This window comes from Heptranchias perlo, chromosome 2, assembly GCF_035084215.1.
Source record: "Heptranchias perlo isolate sHepPer1 chromosome 2, sHepPer1.hap1, whole genome shotgun sequence".
In the NCBI taxonomy this organism is placed as follows: domain Eukaryota; kingdom Metazoa; phylum Chordata; class Chondrichthyes; order Hexanchiformes; family Hexanchidae; genus Heptranchias; species Heptranchias perlo.
This window is the reverse complement of record NC_090326.1, coordinates 77,413,324-77,439,690: the sequence shown is the minus strand read 5'-3', so window position 1 is coordinate 77,439,690 and position 26,367 is coordinate 77,413,324. Positions and strand designations below refer to the sequence as shown.

Here is a 26,367-nt window from a genome sequence, read left to right as displayed (position 1 = left end):
CAGCCAATCAGCTTGAAGCAAGCCACGCTGTGAGAACGAGGAAGTGCAGTTCATTCACAAACAGCGCAGACTAAAATCTCAGATGTGCCCGATAAGGTATTATAAAATGACATAAAGTGAAATAAACAGAGGATAAGATTAAAATACTCAGATAAAAGAGACTGAAGGAAAAAGTAAAAAAAATGTTTTTAATTTTTTAACTTAATTTTTAAAAAAATGTCCAAAAACTATTAAAATCAGGAATAATGGGACTCCAAATTTTTAAAAGTAAATTTTTAGTGCCAGGGAGGTTGTTTGGCAGTCATTAGGACTTACCACGCTGTTAGAACTCAATTTGGACTTAAAAAACTAAGCGTACCTGTTTTGTGGCGATACTAGTTAGTTTCCAGCTGGGCAGGAGAGCAAGTTGGCGCTGGCCTGTTGATTCTACTGATTGCAGCTGGCGATGTCCCTTTAAGGTGAAGCTGTCACATCGCCAGCAAACCAGGAAGAGTAAGTTCTGGATTTCCGCATTTGACTGTGCATGTGCGGTTGCCGGAACTTGCTCTTCGATTTCGCCACTAATAACGGTGAACGCTGTTAGGCTTATCATTATTTTGAAAGCAATTTCTGGCCCATTATATACTTCCTATTAAAGGATGTCATATCTTTCATGAGCAATAATTTGTCAGTAGGGAAACCTCCCAGACTTATACAGATACAGACGATTTTATCTTTTTAATAAAAGCAAACAATTTGAAAATGATAGAAAATAAAGAAAAAATCATAAATGTACAAGGTTAGAAGTAAAATGGATTTCCTATTTTTATCTGAACTTGTCTGATAATAGATCTTTTGGATCTTAGAAACAGTGCATTTTCCCATGCATATTCATCTGTTTTAGACATGCAATGTCCTTGTCTGTGATAATTCTTTATGGATGGCCCTCAACAGATGATTGTGTGCAGCATCCAAATGTGGTATTGTCTCTTGAGCATATATTCTAGAGCACAGGCTGAATATTTTGAACACAAATTAACATAAATGCAGATTTCCCATGCTGATATTAAAATGGCGTGATTGGAGTGTCCGGCTTCATGGGATTTTCTGAAGTAGCCAATTTTACTTCTGTTAAGTTCCCAGCCCGTATTGGTGCCTGCAGTGAAGAAAAAGCTTCCCTGATGTTGCAAATGAGAACTGCAGACTCGAGAGTCAAACCTATCAGTTGCTGCACATCCTCGGAGATTGATTTCTGAACCTTCACATACGCACAATGTTCAGGGCACAGATGCATCAAGCAAGTTACAGATGTATTGTTTGCTATAGAAAGCCAGTTCATCAACTTTCCCATGAACAACCATTGGCAGCATGACAGGGCATTGCAATCTTATGGAAGGGTAGGATCCTCAAAGGTACAAGAAACCATAGGTTGCACCCATGTACATGCTCTCTTGCTCAATTCCACCACTTATACCAGTAGGAAAGGATTCCACTCCCTCAATATGCAGCTCATTTGCGACTAGCAGAATTACTTTATGCAGGTAAATGCTTGCTTCCCTGGGAGTTGCCACAATGGTTTAATTTTAAGGCACTCCACACAACCAACACTTTTTGACTCAGAAAGGCAAGTCTCTGGGTGGCTTCTGGGAAAGTAAGGGTATCCTCTACAGCCAAGACTGATCATCCATATGGTTTCCCAGGACATAAACTGAGCACTGGTATAATAGGGTCCATTCATCTAGCAGAGTAATAGTTGAGTACATTGTTGGCATGTTGAAGATGTGCTTTAGGTGCTTGGATTGATGTTAAGTACAGTTTTGTTAGGACATCAAGAATCATGGCTGTGTGTTGTCTGCTGTTCAGCTTTGTCTTGCAAAGCAGCAGCATCAAGGATACCCTGGAAGAGGAAGACTCTACAGGCAGCAAAGGGAGCAGCAGCAGTCTGAAGAGGGGGCGAAGGACAACCAGCTGCAAGAAATGTTTGTGCTAACATCATACAGGGCTGAAACTTCTGTCCCCCTTATGGTACACTGACACCTTTACCTGGGCTAATGTCTCCTTCTTTGTTTCGGCATCCGTTTGTGTCTGATTACGCCTCTGTGAAGTGCCTTGTGACGTTTTTCTATGTTAAAGGTGTTATATAAATGCAAGTTATTGTTGAACTTGATTTTCTCCGATTTCTATTCTACTGTTTTGGCTATATGGTTCGCCATTCTATTGCCTGTTGATTTCTGGTCTGCATTGGTTGGACATGTTCAATATTGAGTCTGCTGAGACTCCTAGCTGTCTTTCTACATCATCCTTAGCTATCCTTAGTGCATGTGTCATCTACCCTCCCTTTCTATCTGTAGTACATTTTACTTGTCCGCATTAAATCTCACCTGCCATTGTTCTACCCACGTCCATATTTTGTCCAACTAATTGTGTAATTTCTGAGCTGCCTCCTTCAATTCCACTCCCCCTTCTAGTTTGGTATCATTCGAATATTTGACCAATTTACGTTGTTTCTGAATCTAAATCGTTGATGAAAGTTAGAAACAGTAGTGGTCCTAACAGTGAACACTGGGGCCCCCCTCTCAATACTTCCCCCCCCTCCCCATGCTAACATAACTCCTCTAACAGCTACCCATTGTTTTCTACTCTTTAGACAATTTCTTATCCATTCCCAAGCTTTACCCTGAATCCTGCAGCTTTGAGATTAATTAATAACTTTTTATGTATAACCATGCCAAATGGCTTTTGGAAGTTAAGATACAAAATGATGTATAGCTTACCACAGTCCACTTGGGATGTCACCTCCTCAAAAAAAAATTAGAGAAGTTGGTCAGGTAGGATCTGTGTTGACTGTTGTTATTGTCTTGTAATGTGAACACTGTTGGAAAATACCAAGAGCTGAAAGAGATGTTAAAACAAAACTAAATTGACTTTCTGGTCATGTTTAAAGACAAAGTAGATTCAAGTGAAAGTTTTTACAGGTTTAAGGAAAATACTGTAGGGAGAATAGGGATAGAAATCAAACCCAATTAAGGGCAACTAAAGCTGTTATCAGCTCAGCCAAAAGGGCACTGGAGTTGAGGATAGTGTATAGGTGTGATAGTACTGGAAGGTCATCTTCGGCTATGTTAGGAGTTAGAGGTCTATCAAGGCTTGTACTGGGATATTGAAGGATTCTACAGGGCAGATTCGGGTCGAGTCCCAGTATATGATAAAAGTTTCAAATGGCTACATGTTTCATCAGTCTTCGCTACTGAAAATGGTGCTGGATTATTAGCTTCAACCCTATGTTACTTTATTATCATTGAAGGTGCCAAAGTAGATACAGATAAAGCCCTGGCTAGAATTAATGATCTCAAAAGAGAATGGGCAGCTGGCCCTGATAGCATTCATCTCAGGGTGTTTAAAGAAATGAGGGTTGTGCTCTGTGAGCCTTGTATATTTAAAAGCTTGTTGGAGTCTGGGATTGTTTCCATGGACTGGATAAGGAATTAGTCGCATTCTTGTAGAAAGCAGGTGGTTATTAATAGTAGTGGTTCTGCATGGAAGGCAGTCACTGGTGGGTCCCACAGGGATTAGTATTAGGGCCATTGCTCTTTATCGGTGATCAGGTTTGCCTGCAACAAGTCACAAAGCTGTAGGAGCATCTACCTGGGGAATTGAAGCCTTCAGAAACACTGCTGCTCTGTCAGCTCGAGAAAACTCCTGTGGAGCCGATAAACTTGTTTTTCTGGGTAAGGTTGGGTAAGTGCCTTCCCCTATGATGCCTCACCTCTCTGGCATCCAAAATGGCCTCCTGTTTATCCTGTTCTCTTCCTCCAAATAGGCCAAGTACAAGGGAATTCCATAGTGCAAAAGATGTGTCAGTAATAAATACCCAGGGCTTCCTGAAGACTTCAGATTACCGTGCGGCCCTTGAACAACAGCAAAGTTCAACAAAAAATGGACCCCCAAAAAAGGTACACTTGGGGAGAAAAATAGAGGAAACTCACCTCTTTTGTATGCCATTTTTAAATGTAACATTTGGATGATTTTTACAAATTGAATTTCTCGTTCTATAAAACTAAGCAGAAAATGGGATACTGTTGTTTTGTTCCAATTTATCTTAAAAGTGTAGACACTGCAAATGTTGTTGCTCACTTGTGTTGTTTACTTTTTTTATTTGTTCCTGGGATGTGGGTGTCACTGGTGAGGCCGGCATTTATTGCCCATCCCTAATTGCCCTTGAGAAGGTGGTGGTGAGCTGCCTTCTTGAACCGCTGCAGTCAGTGTGGTGAAGGTTCTCCCACAGTGCTGTTAGGAAGGGAGTTCCAAGATTTTGACCCAGCGATGATAAAGGAACGGCGATATATTTCCAAGTTGGGATGGTGCGTGACTTGGAGGGGAATGTGCAGGTGATGTTGTTCCCATGTACCTTCTAGGTGGTAGAGGTCGCGGGTTTGGGAGGTGCTGTCGAAGAAGCCTCGGCGAGTTGCTGCAGTGCATCCTGTGGATGGTACACACTGCAGCCACAGTGTGCTGGTGGTGAAGGGAGTGAATGTTTAGGGTGGTGGATGGGGTACCAATCAAGCGGGCTGCTTTGTCCTGGATGGTGTTGAGCTTCTTGAGTGTTGTTGGAGCTGCACTCATCCAGACAAGTGGAGAGTATTCCATCACACTCCTGACTTGTGCCTTGTAGATGGTAAAAGGCTTTGGGGAGTCAGGAGGTGAGTCACTCGCTGCAGAATACCCAGCCTCTGACCTGCTCTTGTAGCCACAGTATTTATATGGCTGGTCCAGTTATGTTTCTGGTCAATGGTGACCCCCAGGATGTTGATGTTGGGGAAATAGGCGATGGTAATGCCGTTGAATGTCAAGGGGAGGTGGTTAGACACTCTCTTGTTGGAGATGATCATTGCCTGGCACTTGTCTGGCGCGAATGTTACTTGCCACTTATCAGCCCAAGCCTGGATGTTGTTCAGGTCTTGCTGCATGCGGGCTTGGACTGCTTCGTTATTTGAGGGGTTGCGAATGGAACTGAACACTGTGCAATCATCAGCGAACATCCCCATTTCTGACCTTATGATGGAGGGAAGGTCATTGATGAAGCAGCTGAAGATGGTTGGGCCTAGGACACTGCCCTGAGGAACTCCTGCAGCAACGCCCTGGGGTTGAGATGATTGGCTTCCAACAACCACTACCATCTTCCTTTGTGCTAGGTATGACTCCAGCCACTGCAGTTTTCCCCTTGATTCCCATTGACTTGAATTTTACTAGGGCTGCCTTGATGTCAAGGGCAGTCACTCTCACCTCACCTCTGGAATTCAGCTCTTTTGTCCATGTTTGGACCAAGGCTGTGATGAGGTCTGGAGTCGAGTGGTCCTGGCAAAACCCAAACTGAGCATCGGTGAGCAGGTTATTGGTGAGTAAGTGCCGCTTGATAGCACTGTCGACGACACCTTCCATCACTTTGCTGATGATTGAGTAGACTGATGGGGCGGTAATTGGCCGGATTGGATTTGTCCTCCTTTTTGTGGACAGGACATACCTGGGCAATTTTCCACATTGTCAGGTAGACACCAGTGTTGTAGCTATACTGGAACAGCTTGGCTAGAGGCACAGCTAGTTCTGGAGCACAAGTCTTTAGCACTACAGCCGGGATGTTGTCGGGGTCCATAGCCTTTGCTGTATCCAGTGCACTCAGCTGTTTCTTGATATCACGTGGAGTGAATCGAGTTGGCTGAAGACTGGCTTCTGTGATGGTGGGGATATCAGGAGGAGGCCGAGATGGATCGTCCACTCAGCACTTCTGGCTGAAGATGGTTGCAAACGCTTCAGCCTTGTCTTTTGCACTCACGTGCTGGACTCCACCATCATTGAGGATGGGGATGTTTGCAGAGCCTCCTCCTCCCGTTAGTTGTTTAATTGTCCACCACCATTCACGACTGGATGTGGCAGGATTGCAGAGCTTTGATCTGATCCGTTGGTGTGGAATCGCTTTGCTCTGTCTATAGCATGTTGCTTCCGCTGTTTAGCATGCATGTAGTCCTGAGTTGTAGCTTCACCAGGTTGGCACCTCATTTTTTTGGTATCCTGGTGCTGCTCCTGGCATGCTCTTCTACATTCCTCATTGAACCAGGGTTGATCCCCTGGCTTGTTGGTAATGGTAGAGTGAGGAATATGCCGGGCAATGAGGTTACAAATTGTGCTGGAATACAATTCTGCTGCTGCTGATGGCTCACAGCGCCTCATGGATGCCCAGTTTTGAGCTGCTAGATCTGTTCTGAATTTATTGCATTTAGCACGGTGGTAGTGCCACACAACACGTTTTCAAGTTCTCAGTTTCATGTGCAAGAAGGATTCTGATCAACAGTATACTATCTGGGAGCAAAGTTAGGCTATTGAATGTCTGGACTCAAATTAGAGTACATGCCAACAGTTCACTTGTTTTTAGTCTTTAGCTTTACTTTTTAAATGAGGTTACATAAAGTCAGTTCTACAGCAAATATTCATGTTTTGAAATTTACTGCCTTTGATGGAAAATTATTGACATTGCTGTTGTGTAATGGTGAATGACTATGTTCAGCAGTCGTCCAACATTTTTCTGGTGTTAGTTTGTTCATCTATTGTTTATAATATACGAGGTAAACAAACTAAGAAGTGAAATCCTTCTTATTGTTTATTTTAGCAAAAAGAGTCAGTGTGAATACAAAACAGGATTCCTGTTTTCCACTCATGTTGACTCTTTTGGTAAAAATTACCGGCAAAAAAATTTCACTCATTTCTTGCATGAACACATTGAAGGAAGCTCAGCTCGTTATAGCCACCCAATTGAATTTCTGAGCTTGGTGGCGCAGCCCTATAAAGCACTGGTACATGGCATCATAGAATAGGGCTGGGCTTAGCTCCTGATCTCCACACTACTGAGTTCCCTTCCAATCTCAGCAATGCTGCTGTGGACAAGTGCTGAGCAAAAGCCAGGGACTTTACCACAGAAAGAAAGGCAACGTTAGAGAGCAACTCATTCCCATTCACTCCCATGCAACAATAAGCAAAGTAGCATCAGAGAAGGCTAGAAATGAAGGTGTCCTTTCTACCTTTCAGCTGGAGGTGGCTCAGGGAAGGGGAAAATTTATACATTTTTAAAAGTCTCGTGTTTCTTCTTATTGCAATGGGAAATGACTATAAGGTTCATCCAAAACATCGTTTTTGAATGCTTTTTCAAAGAGAGCAACTATCTTCCCTCTGTAGATTAAAGGGCAGTTGAATAGTTGGTTGTTTTGTACAACGTAGCACTAATGGCAGCTAAGGTTAGTACTGCACAGCAATGGAAAAGTGTTAGCAGTGATGATACCTGATCAACAAAAGATGATGGAACTCATTAAATAAAAGCTAACCAGTTGGGGTGACAGATGTGGTCATACTCCTTGGCATCCTGGTGTTGGAATAGTGCACACTTTAACACCCCATTAATACAGAGTTATCAAAAATATTTTGGAGTTTAAGTAGCACACTTTTACACAGTATTGTACACACTACAATATTTATTTATTTCCAAAATAAAAAGATGTAGCAGCTAAGAACAGTTCAAGCTAAGAAAACACAAGGTACAGACAGCAAAAGTCCACCCACCACAAGCAGCATTAGCATTGGTGTGTCTTGCCAATGCATTCTTGTTCCCTGTTTCAACACATTCTAAATAGTAGACCCTGGCAAGGCATAAAATTAGCAGCAAACATGAATCAGGAATGCTCTATAAGTACAAAGCTGTCACAACAAAAAATTACTATAAATATAAAAACATTTGTTCCATGAAACTTTTTTGGCATCCAAACTAATGCAACCACCTGCTTTGCAAGCTTAATCAGTCATACAGGTACTTGAACCTATAAATATAATTCGATGCAACATAATAAGATTGTTTAACCAAAAAATAATCTAAAAGTTTTACAACTTAATGCAAATTAACATGTAAGTTGAGAGTTCATTTGTTATACATGTCTATATAGAAAAGATCTTTGTTAAAGGTCATAGAAAAATGACAAAATACTATGCATATCATAAACATTTTTGAAGTAGGTCTGTAAAATACTTATCTGGACCCAGAGGGAACACGCTTTAGACAATGGGGTTAAAATTCCACAGAGGTTCTGCCGCTCTCCCACGGTAATTCCGTGGGAGTCCCCAGGAAAATGGTGGAGACCCAGTTGCCAGGTCTTCGCTGTTTCCAGGAGTTTCCTCATTGACTTGTAAGGGGTGGTACTTCTATCTGCCCCATACAAGGCAAATGATAGACAGGGAGTGCAGGGCAGGGGGGTGAGGGGGGAGAAACTCCCTAAGCCGGGAGTGCCTGCTTCTTTTTTTTTTATTATTCGTTCACGGGATGTGGGCGTCGCTGGCGAGGCCAGCATTTATTGCCCATCCCTAATTGCCCTCGAGAAGGTGGTGGTGAGCCACTCCTGTTCCACAATTGGGTCTCATTGTTTGTGTGTTGGCCGGTATGCTGAGTAGAGGCATATCGGCCTCCACAAAATTAAGAGCATTTATAAAAAAGTGTACGCATATTGGACCCCATTGTTCACAGGACCGATAGGAACATTGGTTGGGTTGGAGGAAGAACATGAGAGTTTTCATGAGCACGGGGCAAGTGGGCACCAGGAATGCACCCAAAGTGGCACTTGGTCCATGGAAACGAGGTGCCCTCCCGTTGGCCCTGCAAAATCCTGGGGTGTCAGTGCTGGAGGGCAGCATTGGATGTGATCCCATCATAACTGCTGGGATTGCGTTCTGAGGAATTTCAAGGCCTCAGTTCATAAAATATGTTGGTGTGGTTCACAGAGGGGATTAAATATGGGCAGCCTGTTTATAAAGTAGCTATGAAACAAAATTCAAAAAATTATTTTAAATATTATAATTTTTGCATTAAAGTAAGCTTAAGGAAATTGATTATTAGATGAACACAGGCGAGTTGTATATCGGTATTAGTTCTGAAAAGCATTGGAATTTGATTTAATTCTTTGCAAAATAAAAATTCTCTTACAGTGCAGGGTTAAGCAGGCAATAAAAATCATAGCTAATGGGACATCATAAAATGTACCTATCTTAAAATGCACAAATATGCTTCAAATAGCAACAGGAAAGTGTTTATTACTCACTGTGGGTTAAGTATGCAAATAAAACTTGCAGTATGATGTGCATTTTGCAAAACCTGAGGTTGTTGCAAGTCCACAATAACTTATGGTAGTTTTAACCGATTCTAAACTGGTTTATAATTTAACTGCTCTGTGATACCTTCATATGATTGTTAATTTACAGAAGTGACAGGGTTTGTAAAGCATTATTACTGATGTCAGTGCTACACTACATCAATATTGAGCCCATGGTAAATTGTATAGTATAATACAACACATCATTTAATGACCACACAGAAACGGGTGCAAACATTGTAATGTGGCATGATGTGTTGAACTAGGAAAGCATTTGTTACAACTGCAGGTTAAATATTCAAATAAAGATTGCAGTGTGTCTTGTGTATTTTGCAACACTTCAGGTTGTAGCAGTTCTAAAATAACTGCACATGGTGGATTTTACCTATTCTAAACTGGCCAGATATTATTCAAATGTCAAATATTCTAAGCACGATTTAGCTTCAAGTATTGAAACCATTGTACAATGTAAAACTGATATTGTTATTTGATATATTTAAACAATACCCCTCTTATGGTTGACGCATATACACTTTTGAATAAATATATGAAACAATATCATTTAAAGATAGGTTGTTAGTGTGTGCTCTCTTGAGATTGGTTTTTCATGTGATATATAATGTACCATCATATAGGTTGCAAAAGTCCTTGTAAAACACTTTAACGTGATGGCACTGCCTCCTTAAATGCTTGAATGCCTCAGTTACCAAATTTTGAAATAATAATGTGGTCAAAATGTGTTTTTCATTGTGTTTGGTACAACTCTGTAGTTGCTGGCCACTCTTTGATACCTCACTCAAGTGACTGTTAATAATGTGAGAATCTTCAGTGAGTATTGCAGGCTATCATCACTAAGCACAATCCTGTTCTCACTTGACAACCACATGCTCACATTTCCTCCAGGAGTTGCTGGATAGTGATCAGAAATAGGAATCCTGGCTGATTTTCCCCTTTCTAACCCATGGATGCTGAACCTAACTGTAGTGTCTCATAGTGCCACCCTAGCTGAGATTGTACACACTCGGGATTGAATTTGGGACCTCCTTAGTCCTTCTGGCTCAGCAATTCATTATATGAACTTGTTGAGCCATTGAGCAGATTTGGCATAATTGTTTTAAAGCTTCATTTACATTATAATACAAGTAACTCCATAACACTGAAATAATACACAGCCAGCCATTATCCAAATCAGAGCATCACTTCACACCAACCTCCTTAAATTATCTCGTCACACCCAATCTATTCCCATGATTTTACATTTCAGCTCTCTTAAACTCTTGGTGGAAATCAGGTACACACTGAGGAATAGTGTTTTACCAAAAAACAAACAACAAGTGGATCAGATCACATTGCTGGCCCATTCCTGCAAGGTCACATGTTATCGTGTGACACATTTCACAATAAATCAGTTTTGTTCTATATTTTGAATCTCTTCAATTCACTTGAGAGCACAAAAATTAGCCTGCTTGATATTATCATATAAACGCTTCATACATTCATTTCCAATTCCTGTCTCTGCTATTTTAACAGAGGTATTACCCATTCTGGCAAAGGGTCTCTATCTGAACTGTTAACCAAAACATTAACCTATTTTTTTCCCTTTTCAGTTGCTAATGGAATATATATTTTCCTGCATTTTCTGTGTTTTTTTAGAATTCTGCTATTTGCATCTTAGATCATTGGATATTGTATGTGCCATTTATTTTTCCCAAACCTTGAACTCTTTGGTTCCTGTAATGTTAACTTATTTTAAACTTAATTCTTATTTCTCTTCAGCTGTCACCCATTTCCACAATTCCCACATCTTCTCAATGCTCACAAAATACTTCTTTCTTTGTTTTAACACTCATTCTCAATTTTCTTTCATCACATTCTCTGTCTCTCCCTCTCAATACTAAATAATGTCTGTGTGGTGGAGCAGCATATTGTAATTTAAACATCGTGATTACTTTTAAAATTGGATAATTTTTCTCTTTTAGTAACTATGCAGCATTGCAGCTTTAAAGTAATAAATTTGCTAATTGTTAAAAATTAAAATTACAAGAAAACAAAGCAATTCTTGTTGTAGCTATCAAATGCTTCAACTAGTTCATTCCTCAACTGTATGAATCTGAATGTATTTGTATTCCATCTGAGCAGTTCATGCATTTTAATATCCTCCTTTTCAGATCTTCTTGAGACAAGGGTGGAGCTACACTTTCCCAGAACCCTAATAAAACAAAAAACGTTTAATACAAGAAGCACTTTTAAGTACTTATTTTAAACAGTTGAAATGTCCATTTATATATTTAAATGTAGATATCATTAACTAATTGTTGCAGTGTTTGGTTATATTAGTCTTGAGATAAAAATGGGAAGGTCTAACAAACTAAGGACCGAGTTAGTACTTTCTGTCTGCCACATTTTCAGAAAAATATGGATTAAATTGGCTGACATTTATGTGCTATTGCTTGCTATTAAAATATTAGAACTATCATCCATAGTCAGAAAGAACAACACCACAAGCATTTATTACTACAACAGAATCTATTCATTTACATCAGTGTTAATGAATGGCCATGGCTAATGTTTCAGAGAAAACTCAAAAAGCCTGAATAACAACAAATTAATTCAGTGTCATGAAATGCTTTAAGACATTTGAAAGAGTCATGATAATGTGCTGTATAAATGCAGGCTTTTCTTTAGCTATATGCAAGTAACATAAAGGTATAATTAAGGGATCATGGTCTTTGTGAAAAATAGTTTTGCAAAGCTTTTTTGTTTGACTACAACCACATAATGAAATAACGTAAATCAAGCCTGCTTGCATGATTATGTCAGTTATGCCTAACATCATTGTTCTGAAAATGACACATAGCTCTTCTGTCTCCTCCGTCCCTAAAGAATAAAGGTTTGTTAAACATTTTTCATTTAGACTGTGCTTCTTTAAATTTTTACAAATCTGATCAGGAAATATGTTTTGATGTTAGAACCTTTTTTTGCTGTAGCTGTGAAAATGTAACCTGTATTATCTCTTGACTTGCAATATTATTTGTGTATATACAGCACTGTGTTTATTTCGTTATTTGGAGAAGTGTTAACTGAGATGCTACTCTAATCCACTAATTAACCTGGATTTGAAGGTAGTATAGAAAACTTCCATATTGATGGCGGTAAAAGGCCACAAGTCGATTATGTTTGATACTGTCTTATCTATAATTAGTAAGCAACATAAAATACTCTCAGGGACGGACAGTCAAGATCCAAATTACTATTATACAATATAACCGCTATGACTGGCTAGTCTGAGCTACATACCTATGACTGACTAGTGATATACAGTTATGGATGTCTATATTGTAAAGCATACATGGTTATCACAATTCAGTGGTGATATTCAATGGATACACAGACATCCACAGGATGCTTTGCCATGTAAGCATTCAATGGACAGCAATCCATGAAATCCCAAACTGGACATTTTGCATAGAAACTTGAGTTTGAAATACGAATGAATCTATAAAACGGAGGTCTCTACCGTTCACATATACTGCATAAACAAGACTTTCTGGTTATGAGAGCGTTGAGACATATGGGACCTCCACAACTGCAACTAATTTCTAGAAAATTTATTTGGAAATACAGCTGACTGCATTTCAATTATTAAACACTTGGTGAAATAGAAATATATAATACATCTCTTGTTTAGGAAAACTTTTAATCTGAGATTTTTTAAAAAGTTGGCAGTATAAAGTAGAATTTGAGGCAGCAAGGATAAAGCTCATTTATATTGCTTATAGGAACCAAACACAGTACTGTAACTGCTATGAGCACTAGACTATTTCATTGTTGTGCACATCTTATTAAAAAATAAATAAATTTAAACAGATAGCCAAGAGAACAGAAATGTCATTAGGTAATAGTTTTTTTTTAAATGCGGGATTAACATTTGTGATATGCAGCAGGGGGAGGGGGCGGGGGGACCCACAGTTTGGAGGAGGGAACTGTAGCACTGCAATATCTGACAAACATATATCAACCCAACAAGCACAAGAAATACCAGTCTACATTTGCATTTTGCAATATTGCAGGTCACTTTATTCCCTTGAATGAAAATGTATCTGTAAACCAGCTGAGCTTTAAAAGCAGGAAACCATGGAATCAATATTTTTTTTTAACAATAGCCACAACCACTGTTCCTTTTCCCTCACACCTTTTGCCCTTTCTTTCGATTTTTATTTTCTTTTTTCTCTTTCCCGATCCATCCAGCTATCTCCTTAATTTTCATGTTCATATTTCTGCTGGAGACAGTGGTTTAATTATAGTACAATGGTGCTGTGGATGATTTCAATGAAAAACTATTATGATTTAAATGAAAAAGACACTTGAACATAATAGGGAGGAAGATGCTTGCTAGAAATCCACCTCACCCATTTCAGAAAATAAAGAAATTACAGCCTCAGGGTTCTCTTGAAGGATAACAATATTATCTAAAAGCACCGTTGTCAGAGTAGTTGTTGAGCAATGGAATCACATAGGTACATTTCTTCAAACTCCATTAATTCACCTGAAATTTTTGTTGGAAAGTTTATAACTTCAGTTTAATATAAATGTCTTGTTAAAATACAGGTTAAAAATTATCCCCTTTATTTTGTGTTTTTTATTGCAATATTTACATATTCAGTTGGTGAGTAATATTCATTTGTACTGACATAAGCCTGAACATATATTCATATCCTAGTTACTGAGGTTAGAGATGTACCTCAAACTCCATCCTAATACACATTCTAATCATCATTTTACCTGGTTGGTTTTCATTAGTCACTAAAACACCATAACTGGTAATTCAACTTATTTTATATAAAAGTCCCTTGCAATATTATGTTACTTTACCATGTTGAACCCTCTTTATTTGTAATAAATCATCAAAGTCAATATGCCTTTCTCACCATCTTTTAGTTTTTGTAAACTGCAGAGTTTCAATATGTAATGAATGCCACTTATTCCCTTGCACCTTTTCACTTATACACAGATCGTTCATTAGGAAGGCCATCCATTACTGATACCTTAATGAAGTCTGTCTGGCTTCAAGGCAAATACAAATATTAGCTATTCTATGAAACCAATAATTTCTTAAATCTGCTTTAACACTCATCCAGATTTATAATCAAAATATAAGCACTTCATGATTACAAATCTATAAAATCATCGGAGTCATCTGAAGCAGATGGTTTTCCACTTTAACACAATAGCTACAGTACTGTTTGCAAGGAAGATACTAATAAGCATTGGACTACATCATTTCATCAGTGCTGTATCACACCACAATGATTCAACTATGATGGGGTATTTATCCACTCGTGTAATATTGCAGTTTGACTAGGGATGCCATCCATCCAGTTTGCCCCGGAGACTTTGCTTTATCAGTGGAGTTTAGACAATTTCCAAAATGTAAACTGGTGAACAAAAGTCTGATTTTTTACAACAGAAATTCATTTTTTCCCCACTTACTCCTGTATGTTTTTATCTGAATGAATCAGATATCAAGCCTATTCAAGTTTTCAATGAATTTCATCAACAAAAGAGAAAATAGATCATACCATCCTGACCCTGCCCCTAAACATGGCCATCCGGTTTTAGATTTGGCAAATGGTGGCAACCCTAAGTTGAACAGACATGACTTGTTAATAATACAATTCAATGTTCTACGAGCGCTAGATATGAGGAGTGTTCAATTGAGATTTGCAAAGCATCATGGATTGAAAAATTGACGTGATCCATTCACTAACTTCCTCACTTTGCATTTAAACATTGATATGTGTTAAGTTTTGATAATCCTAAAGATATATGTTCCAAATTCTCTGTAGCACTGGCTTCTCTTCTGTTGCAGCATATATAAAAATACCACCTAGAATGAGCAACAACTTTTATAAAAGCAAAAAAGTAGACCTGATTTTTTTATTATTCTTTTTCCTTTGCAAAAGATGTAGCAGTTCTTTAAATCCCAATTTTCTTTTAAAGTCTTTTGTTCCTGCTTATGCCTCAGGAACTGAGCTGTGTAAAAAGCACATAAGCAACCTTTCCAATGGGTTCTGCAACTTCTTTCCAAATTTGTTGATATTGAAGATTGTTCATACCCAAAATTTTCACAGCACCATGGACGATGACTGCAGAAATACATTTCACTTTTTCAGGTGTATTATTCAAAACATTTAATAACTACATTCGTCAGTTAGGAGATTTAGTATGTATTTTGCTTTAACGTTCGAATTCTGGCCGTAGCAGCTGGACAGAAAACTCTGATGGGTTTGGCAGTGACTGTATTCCATGTTCCAAATATTTCACATTTGCAGCATTCCACATTCAGGTAACAAGATTTGCAGCATTTGTGAATAGACAGCAGCTAATCGAGTCCAGAATTTTCCTGGGGGTAGGGGTGGGGATGAAGAGAAGCTGCAACAGTTTTTGCATTGTTTCAATGACAGTAAACCTCCACTGGGGCATTAAACCGAAAAAGCACAAGTAGGACACATGTTTCAAAAGCAGCATATGGATGAGATTGTGTCGTATTGTAAAATACTTGATTTGTCAAGTAATCTTTTCAAGAGTATTAAGTCAAGAGTATTAAGTCTGATCAAGAATTCAACGCTTGACAAATAAAACCACGCTAAACAAAAAAGATCCAGCACATCACACAGACTTGTCCACTCCTTGTAGATGTTAAGCTGTGTTCTCCTCAGAAGAAGACTGGTTTGGAGATAGACACAAGTTCTGATTTTCAGTGTAATTCTCATGGTCCATAAAATATTGGTGGGACAGTGCACTGAAAGCAGATATTCTCTTTTCTGGATTGAAGGTTAGAAATTTCTGTTTTAAAAAAAAATTAACCAAAAGATTAGAAATTAAATTCCAAGTTAAATTTAGCTGAAGATCTCTCTACAGGCTTCCGCCAAACCTTCAGTAAAGTTACAGCGGCAGAGTGACAGCAGCTCCGAGGAAATTCCCAGCCATAATATATCAGATATAGGAACACAGAACTTTTAATAATATAAAATATACATAAATAAGGAATAAGATATCTAAATTTATAGATATACAAAGTTTGAAAATTTTGCTTATATTTTGGAAAGTTTTCAAAACATAAGCCACATTGATTTTGCATTTTTCAGTTATAAAGATTGGATTTGGCCACAAAAAGAGATTAGTCTCTTAATGTAGGATATATTAACAAAAGCATACCAGCAGCAGGTCTTTCCCTGGTTCATTTATCTCTGGTACTAAGTCCTGTATGGGTTGTGGAGATCTTGTAGAAAATGCATCTCTTGGAAGGGCCACGTCACAAGGCCAGTCATCCTCACTTGGAAGACCAAGTACACTGTGTAAAAGAACAAAAAATTAACTCAGGAAAAAAATGAATTCGAGAATAAAACCACATTCATAATAATGTGCTTGTGTGAAGTTGTGTTTTATAATGGCACGTATTCAATTCTATATTCCCTTCCCCATTTTTTAAACTTGTTTTCCTCCATGTAATGTGTCGTTCCACAGCCAAGAGAGTGGACAGGCTGCTTTCTGTCAGATATCCATCAATACCACTCCGTAGTTGTCTTAACTGAGGTGCATATGAGTGGTTTGGGTGACTTCCTTTTTGAATTTCTCTCCCTTGCTGTAAAAAGTGCCCAGCTGCATTCAGTCATCCTCCAGGTGGCAGGCCTCAAATCGGCCACACACCATAGGGTTCAAATTCCTCTGTTGATGAAAAGCTGTGTTATTCTCTGTAGTTAGCAACCTGCTATCAACATACAGTCTCAGAAATCACAGGTTTCAAAGCTGTAGGTTCCTGTGACTTTGGAAGCGGTTTGCTTGTCATGGAGAAAAATGGCCTTTCCCATTTTCTTTTTATTAATACAGGAATTTTTCACCTCCAATGTGGGGAATTGTGGGTGTTAACTATATCATGCTATTGCCTACAATAGTCAAAGAGCAATGAGAATATAGTGGAAATGGATGGAGGACCCTGATTGATGGATGTGGTTATTAATGCTCAAATAACTATATTGTAGCTACTTCTACTTTTTTTGATAGTGTCCTCAATGTCAATAGGATCTGAGACACTCAGTCACATCAGAGGCCCTAGTGTAAAAGAGCAGCTTTTATACATTGTGCAGTAATTATTTTAATAGCTTGTTAATGTAAAATAAAATAATAACTGACAGCAAGGTTATTGGCAACATGAATAAACTTAACATTTTCACATTGCTGCCTCTGAACCCGCAGAGCTGTCTCAGGCAAGACTCCCTAGGTGGACAAGTCAATTGTTTCTCAGTCAAAACTATGAATGCCTGTATTACTAATGAAAAGTCAGGAAAGGAACAGTCAAGTACAATCAAATTAAATTTAGTTATATCTGGAAAATTTGGATGTGCCACTGGAGGGCAGTGTTTTTCCCTTTTGTAGAACTATATGAAAGTGAATGTAAATTGCCCAATGCCATTGGAAAAGTGACATTTCTGTCATTTCCCTTATCTAAAATCATACATGCAGTACAAATAATCAGAAATATAGAAATTTGAGTAGAAATCTATTATTCTCACATTAACAGCTACACCAACAAAGATATGAGCTGTGCGTATTTGTGCTAAGGTAAAGCTAGGCACTAGAATAATAAAATATTGAAATAATTTTATTATCCTATATGAGAATGAACATGCCCTTTATGAAAGCGTAAGCAACACTTGGTGAAAAGTTCGCCTGGAAATTCTTCTGATCTGAGGCATAGTTCCAGAGCTTTCTGGGTGGGTGGTGGAGGAATTGGGGGCAAATCTCGGATCCTTTTTGTATCCACCTGAAATTCCGACAATGGTGGGCACTTCCTGCGTCAATCCACCGTTCCTTGCGGACGTCACTGGAAGAGGTGGGACTAACAGGATTACATCGCCCCCCCCATGCCCACCTCCATTGCCTTCAACGCTAAATATGCCTGCCTGACGCAGGCATACGTAATGTGTTAGGATCAGATCCTAGTGGAAGTGGAGCTTGCAAGTTTGTGAAACAACGGTTACCTAATGGCAATTTAAAAATGTACCTTTCTTTAGAGATATGTAGCTGGCACACTGGCCCTACTTATGCTGCAGTAGGGTGACACAGTAATACCTCCTCTTCGGCCCCTCCACTCCTCCTGAGTTCCCGTGCAAATTACCATGACCCCCGGATTTTGGATGGGTTCAGGGATGCGTTCACTGGCTGGGCAAAGTTCTGTTCCACATCTGACCTGCCCCCAGGAGGTCGCCCCAAGAACTTCCAGCCTGTTCTTTCCATGATTCCAATTTTTGTGCTGCCAAACGTTGGGAGAGGTTAATGCTGCCCAATATACTGCACTCGCTGGCAAATTACTGGCACCGTGCATGTAGCGGCATGGATGGAAGAGTACGGGTATACTAGCTGCTCGTACTTCCATGGGATGGGGTGGCTGACAGAGCTTTTCATGTAGTACTCCAAAGCGGGTACATCATTTTCTGACCTCCTGTATTGCTAGTGTATCATCTACTGATTGAGAAGTGTGGACAGGACAGCCAGTAATCTTCAGTCGACAGGAGGCTTCAGTTACAGGAGGCTATCTTGAGTTTGAAACGAGTCAGTAAATTAAAGGTCGGTATTATGATGCTGCATTTATACTGTGCATCTGGCGCTGAGCAAATACACAGCATGACAATAGAATTAGAATATTAGAGGATAAATTTTCTTTGAAGGGGCACAGCCTTCATGATAAGGTGTTTGGCGAAATCTTTTTTTCTATTTAATAACACATAGCGCAATAGCATAAATTGTGTTGAGCTGTCACTTTCATCTTATGACACTGTAATTAAAATAATGTACATCTTCTCTGAATCTTCACCTCCATCAGAGAAAAGATTTCTTATGAAAACAGCACTTTGTTATAATATTACAAAATCAAGATGCTGTTATCATCACCTTTGACATGGATGGAAGGATTTTGAGAAGCATCATTATATCCTTCCTTCTCATTGAGAAAGGGTGGTAAAGAATACTTCTTTGGTCATGCTTCATTGTGATAATTATATTAGATTCAGGGCAGCCTTAAATCAGGATTCTGACTGGTTCACAAACTCTGTAAAATTAACAGTAGATAGGTAGGTTCAGCGGGCCTCAGAAATGATTATAACACTGTGGCATGTATATAAAGTTGAGAATCGTAGATATCAACAGGAATTTAATTTTAAAATACTTCAATTAAAAATTCAACAAAAATGTGCAAACTGAACTTGAATGTCTGCATTTATTTAGGAATTACCACATTAATTCAGGATAGATTTCTGCCTTTTAAGTTGAACTCTGATGTACTAAAGCCAACAACAGTCCTGCATTTCTTAAAATAAGTTACGCTGACGTACATTAGCGTTCTTTTATTTTTAAAGGAAAATCAGATCTAATAGCTTAATGCTTTTCAAAGTTGTGTTTTTTTAATTCATTCATGGGACATGGGCGTCGCTGGTAAGGCCAGCATTTATTGCCCATCCCTAATTGCCCTTGAGAAGGTGGTGGTGAGCCGCCTTCTTGAACTGCTGCAGTCCTTGTGGTGAAGGTCCTCCAACAGTGCTGTTAGATAGGGAGTTCCAGGATTTTGACCCAGCGACGATGAAGGAACGGCGATATACGTCCAAGTCGGGATGGTGTGTGATTTGGAGGAGAATGTGCAGGTGGTGTTGTTCCCATGTGTTTGCTGCCCTTGTCCTTCTAGGTGGTAGAGGTCGCGGGTTTGGGAGGTGCTGTCGAAGAAGCCTTGGCGAGTTGCTGCAATGCATCCTGTGGATGGTACACACTGAGCCACGGCGCGCTGGTGGTGAAGGGAGTGAATGTTTAGGGTGGTGGATGGGGTGCCAATCAAGCGGGCTGCTTTGTCCTGGGTGGCATCGAGCTTCTTGAGTGTTGTTGGAGCTGCACTCATCCAGACAAGTGGAGAGTATTCCATCACACTCCTGACTTGTGCCTTGTAGATGGTGGAAAGGTTTTGGGGAGTCAGGAGGTGAGTCACTCACCGCAGAATACCCAGCCTCTGACCTGCTCTTGTAGCCACAATATTTATGTGGCTGGTCCAGTTAAGTTTCTGGTCAATGGTGACCCCCAGGATGTTGATGGTGGGGGATTCGGCAATGGTAATGCCGTTGAATGTCAAGGGGAGGTGGTTAGACTCTCTCTGGTTGGAGATGGTCATTGCCTGGCACTTGTCTAGGTCTTGCTGCATGCGGGCACGGACTGCTTCATTATCTAAGGGGTTGTGAATGGAACTGAACACTGTGCAATCATTAGCGAACATCCCCATTTCTGACCTTATGATGGAGGGAAGGTCAGTGATGAAGCAGCTGAAGATGATTGGGCCTAGGACACTGCCCTGAGGAACTCGTGCAGCAATGTCCTGGGGCTGAGATGATTGGCCTCCAACAACCACTACCATCTTCCTTTGTGCTAGGTATGACTCCAGCCACTGGAGAGTTTTCCCCCTGATTCCCATTGACTTCAATTTTACTAGGGCTCCTTGGTGCCACACTTGGTCAAATGCTGCCTTGATGTCAAGGGCAGTCACTCTCACCTCATCTCTGGAATTCAGCCCTTTTGTCCATGTTTGGACCAAGGCTGTAATGAGGTCTGGAGCCGAAAGGTCCTGGCGGAATCCAAAGTGAGCATCGGGGGGGTGAGCAGGTTATTGCTGAGTAAGTGCCGCTTGATCGCACTGTCGACGACACCTTCCATCACTTTACTGATGATTGAGAGTAGACTGATGGGACGGTAATTGGCTGGATTGGATTTCTCCTGCTTTTTGTGGACAGGACATACCTGGGCAATTTTCCACATTGTCGGGTGGATGCCAGTGTTGTAGCTGTACTGGAACAGCTTGGCTAGAGGCGCGGCTAGTTCTGGAGCACAAGTCTTCAGCGCTACAGCCGGGATGTTGTCGGGGCCCATAGCCTTTGCTGTATCCAGTACACTCAGCCATTTCTTGATATCATGTGGAGTGAATCGAATTGGCTAAAGACTGGCTTCTGTGATGGTGAAGATATTGGGAGGAGGCCGAGATGGATCATCCACTCGGCACTTCTGGCTGAAGATGGTTGCAAATGCTTCAGCCTTGTCTTTTGCACTCACGTGCTGGACTCTGCCATCATTGAGGATGGGGATGTTTACAAACCTCCTTCTCCCGTTAGTTGTTTAATTGTCCACCACCATTCTCGACAGGATGTGGCAGGACTACAGAGCTTTGATCTGATCCGTTAGTTGTGGAATCACTTAGCTCTGTCTATAGCATGTTGCTTCCGCTGTTTAGCATGCATGTAGTCCTGAGTTGTAGCTTCACCAGGTTGGCACCTCATTTTTAGGTATGCCTGATGCTGCTCCTGGCATGCTCTTCTACACTCTTCATTGAACCAGGGTTGATCCACTGGCTTGTTGGTAATGGTAGAGTGAGGAATATGCCGGGGCCATGAGGTTACGGATTGTGCTGGAATACAATTCTGCTGCTGCTGATGGCCCACAGCGCCTCATGGATGCCCAGTTTTGAGCTGCTAGATTTGTCCTGAAATTATCCCATTTAGCATGGTGATAGTGCCACATAACATGTTGGATGTTCTCCTCAGTGCGAGGATGAGACTTCGTCTCCACGAGGACTGTGCGGTGGTCACTCCTACCAATACCGTCATGGACAGATGCATTTGCGACAGGTAGTTTGGTGAGAATGAGGTCAAGTAGGTTAATCCCTCGTGTTGGTTCGCTCACCACCTGCTGCAGGCCCAGTCTGGCAGCTATGTCCTTCAGGATTCGGCCAGCTTGGTTAGTAGTGGTGCTACCGAGCCACTCTTGGTCATGGACATTGAAGTGCCCCACCCAGAGTACATTCTGTGCCCTTGCTACCCTCAGTGCTTCCTCCAAGTGGTGCTCAACATGGAGGAGGACTGATTCATCAGCTGAGGGAGGGCAGTAGGTGGTAATCAACAGGAGATTTCCTTGCCCATGTTTGACCTGATGCCAGGAGGTTTCATGGGGTCCGGAGTCAATGTTGAGGACTCCCAGGGCCACTCCCTCCTGACTGTATATCACTGTACCGCCACCTCTGGTCGGTCTGTCCTGCCTGTGGGACAGGACATACCCAGGGATGGTGATGGAAGAGTCTGGGACGTTGAGCTATGTCAAGCTGTTGCTTGACTAATCTGTGGGACAGCTCTCCCACTTTTGGCACTAGTTCACAGATGTTAGTGAGGAGGACTTTGTAGGGTCGACTGGGCTTGGTTTGCCTTTGTCGTGTTCGATGCCGGGTGGTCCGTTCGGTTTTATTCTTATTATGACTTTTTGTAGTGAGATTGTACAACTGAGTGGCTTGACTAGGCCATTTCAGAGGGCGATTAGGAATCAACCACATTGCTGTGGGTCTGGAGTCACATATAGGCCAGACCGGGCATAATGCCCCAACGGGCATTAGTGAACCAGATTGGTTTTTATGACAATCCGGTAGTTTCATGGCCACCATTACTTCCAGATTTTTTTATTTATTTAATTAATTGAATTTAAATTCCCCAGCTGCCGTGGTGGGATTTGAACTCATGACTCTGGATTATTAGTACAGGTTTCATGTACTACTAGTCCAGTAACATAACCACTGTGATACAGTACCCCATGTTTGTTTAACCATAACAATGAATGATAACGGCAGCAATGCCAATATTTTGCCTTTCATTTACGAGTCCCGTGATTCTTGGAACTTATTTTTTAATTCTCGCAATTCATGCAGTGAAAATTTAAACATGTAGAAAGCTACATTTAAATTTCCCATGCGAATCACCGATATTAAAAAAATCTTTTGCATACTGTAGGACTTGCAAGAGAGTTGTGAATGTTGGTAATGGCAAAGGTTTAACAATGGAAAATTAGTGGGACAAACAAACAGCGAAGTATGATGCGGATTCACGACACTTAAGAGCCGATTTTATGAAATTAAGAATTGAGCTCCCGGTACAAAATTTGGCAGCTTTTTAAGTTAGCAAATAGTCACAATCAGTCAGTCGTAGGGACGCTTTTACAGTATGATATTGTTTACGTGATTACATATTAAAGAAATGCATACTGCCAAGTCTAAGCAAAGCACTTTAATAAAAACTTTGAAAACGGCAGTCAAAAAAATTTGTATTTTCCAGAACTGCAGAATATGTTTAGCACCATTTTAATCCATAATCAGCACATAAATTCAATGTAAAAGACTGATAACTTACTCAAAAATTTTTCCTAATTGATCAACATCTGAATTACCACGGAAAAGGGCACTGAAAAAACAGAAACAAATTATTAGTCAAAATCAAATTCACTCCTAATTCACAGTTGTTTTATTTTATTCTAGACATTAGACTTGGCACATATTCTGCTGTATGCACTCAAACAGATGAATGAATTTCGCCATTTAAGTCAATTATTTGGTTCTGAGTGACTTAGGATATTGCTAAACACAGTTAGCCAGGACAACTTTGTTTGATAGTTGTGTATTATTTCTTGTGCACTTACACAAGTTAGAGATACATTTCTCACTTAGCATCCAAAAATACAGGTATTAGATTCCATTACAAACTGGAAGTAGGCAGCCTGATGACTCTAAATTGGGCGTTTATGCAAAAAATTCATAGAGTTTGCTCTTTGTGATAGTCAAATTATTTTATATCATGGGCTTCCTCCACAGACCTATGGGCTGTTTCTCAAATTTGTTTGTTTTTATGTATTACATTTCTGCACAGCAGCAGTTTTATGATCTGATATATAGAATCATAGAATCATAGAAGTTTACAACATGGAAACAGGCCCTTCGGCCCAACATGTCCATGTCGCCCAGTTTATACCACTAAGCTAGTCCCAATTGCCTGCACTTGGCCCATATCCCTCTATACCCATCTTACCCATGTAACTGTCCAAATGCTTTTTAAAAGACAAAATTGTACCCGCCTCTACTACTGCCTCTGGCAGCTCGTTCCAGACACTCACCACCCTTTGAGTGAAAAAATTGCCCCTCTGGACCCTTTTGTATCTCTCCCCTCTCACCTTAAATCTATGTCCCCTCGTTATAGACTCCCCTACCTTTGGGAAAAGATTTTGACTATCTACCTTATCTATGCCCCTCATTATTTTATAGACTTGTATAAGATCACCCCTCAACCTCCTACTCTCCAGGGAAAAAAGTCCCAGTCTATCTAACCTCTCCCTATAAGTCAAACCATCAAGTCCCGGCAGCATCCCAGTAAATCTTTTCTGCACTCTTTCTAGTTTAATAATATCCTTTCTATAATAGGGTGACCAGAACTGTACACAGTATTCCAAGTGTGGCCTTACTAATGTCTTGTACAACTTCAACAAGACATTAGTTAGGCCACACTTGGAATACTGTGTACAGCTAGAATAAATTGCATAAGACTACAGAAGGACAAAAGGGATTGCTGTAAATGCAGCTGACCCCTCAGATTAAAAGTGAAAACAAATAGGGGCTGATTTTAGCTGTGGCCTCCTAGTATAAACGGGACGGTAGTGGCCTTAAAACAACGTCAGGTCACTTACTGCTCCGGCCAGTATTATGCTGCTATTCCAGCCGTCACTATCTAGGTAGAGATCTTTAGATGTGCGATTGAAGCATCTGCCTGCTTCAGACAGGAAGCCACTTTTAATATGCAAATCAGATGTGTGCACCCATTTGTACCAGCGTTGAGTGGCTTAATCAGCAGTCCTTAAATGGACTGCTGGAGGCTGCTCAATAAATGGCCCGAATCCATTTTCATCTTTTATTTTTGTCGGGCGAGATCAGGAATACTCCGGCTCATATGCAGCACCCCCCGGGATCCCAGACGCCGCAAACCACCACCCCCCACCCCCCCACCCCGAACTGTTGACTGGCACCGCGTACTGGATCTAAACAGGAGAATTTCTCCATGCAACATTTGTGAAAGAAAGGATTTTGTTTTTCGAGACAGCAGGCCTCAGCATCACAATTGAGAAGCAATTTGTTCCCGTTATATATCTCCTCAGGTGCTACAGAATGAGAGATGGTGCTGGGAAGGCATGCAGAAGCTGAATGCTCTGTTTGAAGGACAAACTATCAGTTTGTTACTCTGGTTGAAAGTGAGATTTCCTCTATTCAGCAGGAAATTTTCTTGGGTTCTGAAACAAGCTTTGTAGAATGTATACAAACTTATCACGAGCAGTGGCAAATGTGGAGGTTAGAATGCATGATTCAGGATGGGAATGAATAAGTGTGCCGGCTGTGAATCAGGTGCCTGGACCTTTGTGCCCGAATTCCCAATGTGTGCTCCTGTTGCACAAATCGTCTGCGCTAGGAGCTCTAAATCGTAAAATGTACCTCCGGATACTAGCATGAGTCAGAGGCTTCAGGAGAGGAAAGGAGAAAAGTGGGGGTAAAGAAAAATCATTATTAACACATGCATGGGGTCTCTCCTCAAACAGGAGAGACCCCATGCATGTGTTAATAATTCATTTAGAACCCCTCCTCAATCTGTGTGTGGAGCCGGCAGATGTAGGAGGGGTTCTACATGAATTTTTTGCATCTGTTTTCACTATGGAGAAGGACGATGTAGACATAGAAATACGTCAGGGGGACTGTGATATACTCGAACATATTAACATCGAGCGGGAGGAGGTATTGGCGGTTTTAGCAGGCCTAAAAATGGATAAATCCCCAGGCCCGGACGAAATGTATCCCAGGCTACTGTGTGAGGCAAAGGAGGAGATTGCGGGGGCTCTGACACATATATTCAGAACCTCTCTGGCCACAGGGGGTGTGCCAGAGGACTGGAGAACCGCTAATGTAATACCATTATTCAAGAAGGGGAGTAGGGAAAAACCGGGGAACTACAGGCCAGTGAGCCTAACATCAGTGGTAGGAAAATTATTGGAAAAAATTCTGAAGGACAAAATTAGTCTCCACTTGGAGAAGCAAGGATTAATCAGGGATAGTCAACATGGCTTTGTCAAGGGAAGATCATGTCTGACTAATTTGATTGAATTTTTTGAGGGGGTGACTAGGCGTGTGGATGAGGGTAACGCAGTGGATGTGGTATACATGGATTTCAGTAAGGCCTTCGATAAAGTCCCCCACAGGAGACTGGTCAAGAAGGTACGAGCCCATGGAATCCAGGGTGCCTTGGCACTTTGGATACAAAACTGGCTTAGTGGC

The 26,367-nt window shown here is 40.6% G+C and overlaps 1 protein-coding gene across 3 annotated transcripts in view; it reads right to left on the bottom strand.

Moving 5' to 3' along the window:
- Positions 1-7,478: 7,478 nt before the first annotated feature.
- The window catches only part of cdk6 (cyclin dependent kinase 6), a 213,743-nt gene continuing 194,854 nt past the window's right edge, over positions 7,479-26,367 (bottom strand). For all 3 annotated transcript variants that reach the window (XM_068003147.1, XM_068003138.1, XM_068003129.1), the window contains exons 6-8: positions 23,414-23,464; positions 16,377-16,512; positions 7,479-16,004 (exon numbers count right to left, since the gene is read on the bottom strand). In XM_068003147.1, coding sequence (XP_067859248.1) covers positions 15,858-16,004; positions 16,377-16,512; positions 23,414-23,464 — 334 coding nt within the window. In that variant the 3' untranslated portion in view covers positions 7,479-15,857. The remainder of the gene's footprint in view (positions 16,005-16,376; positions 16,513-23,413; positions 23,465-26,367) is intronic.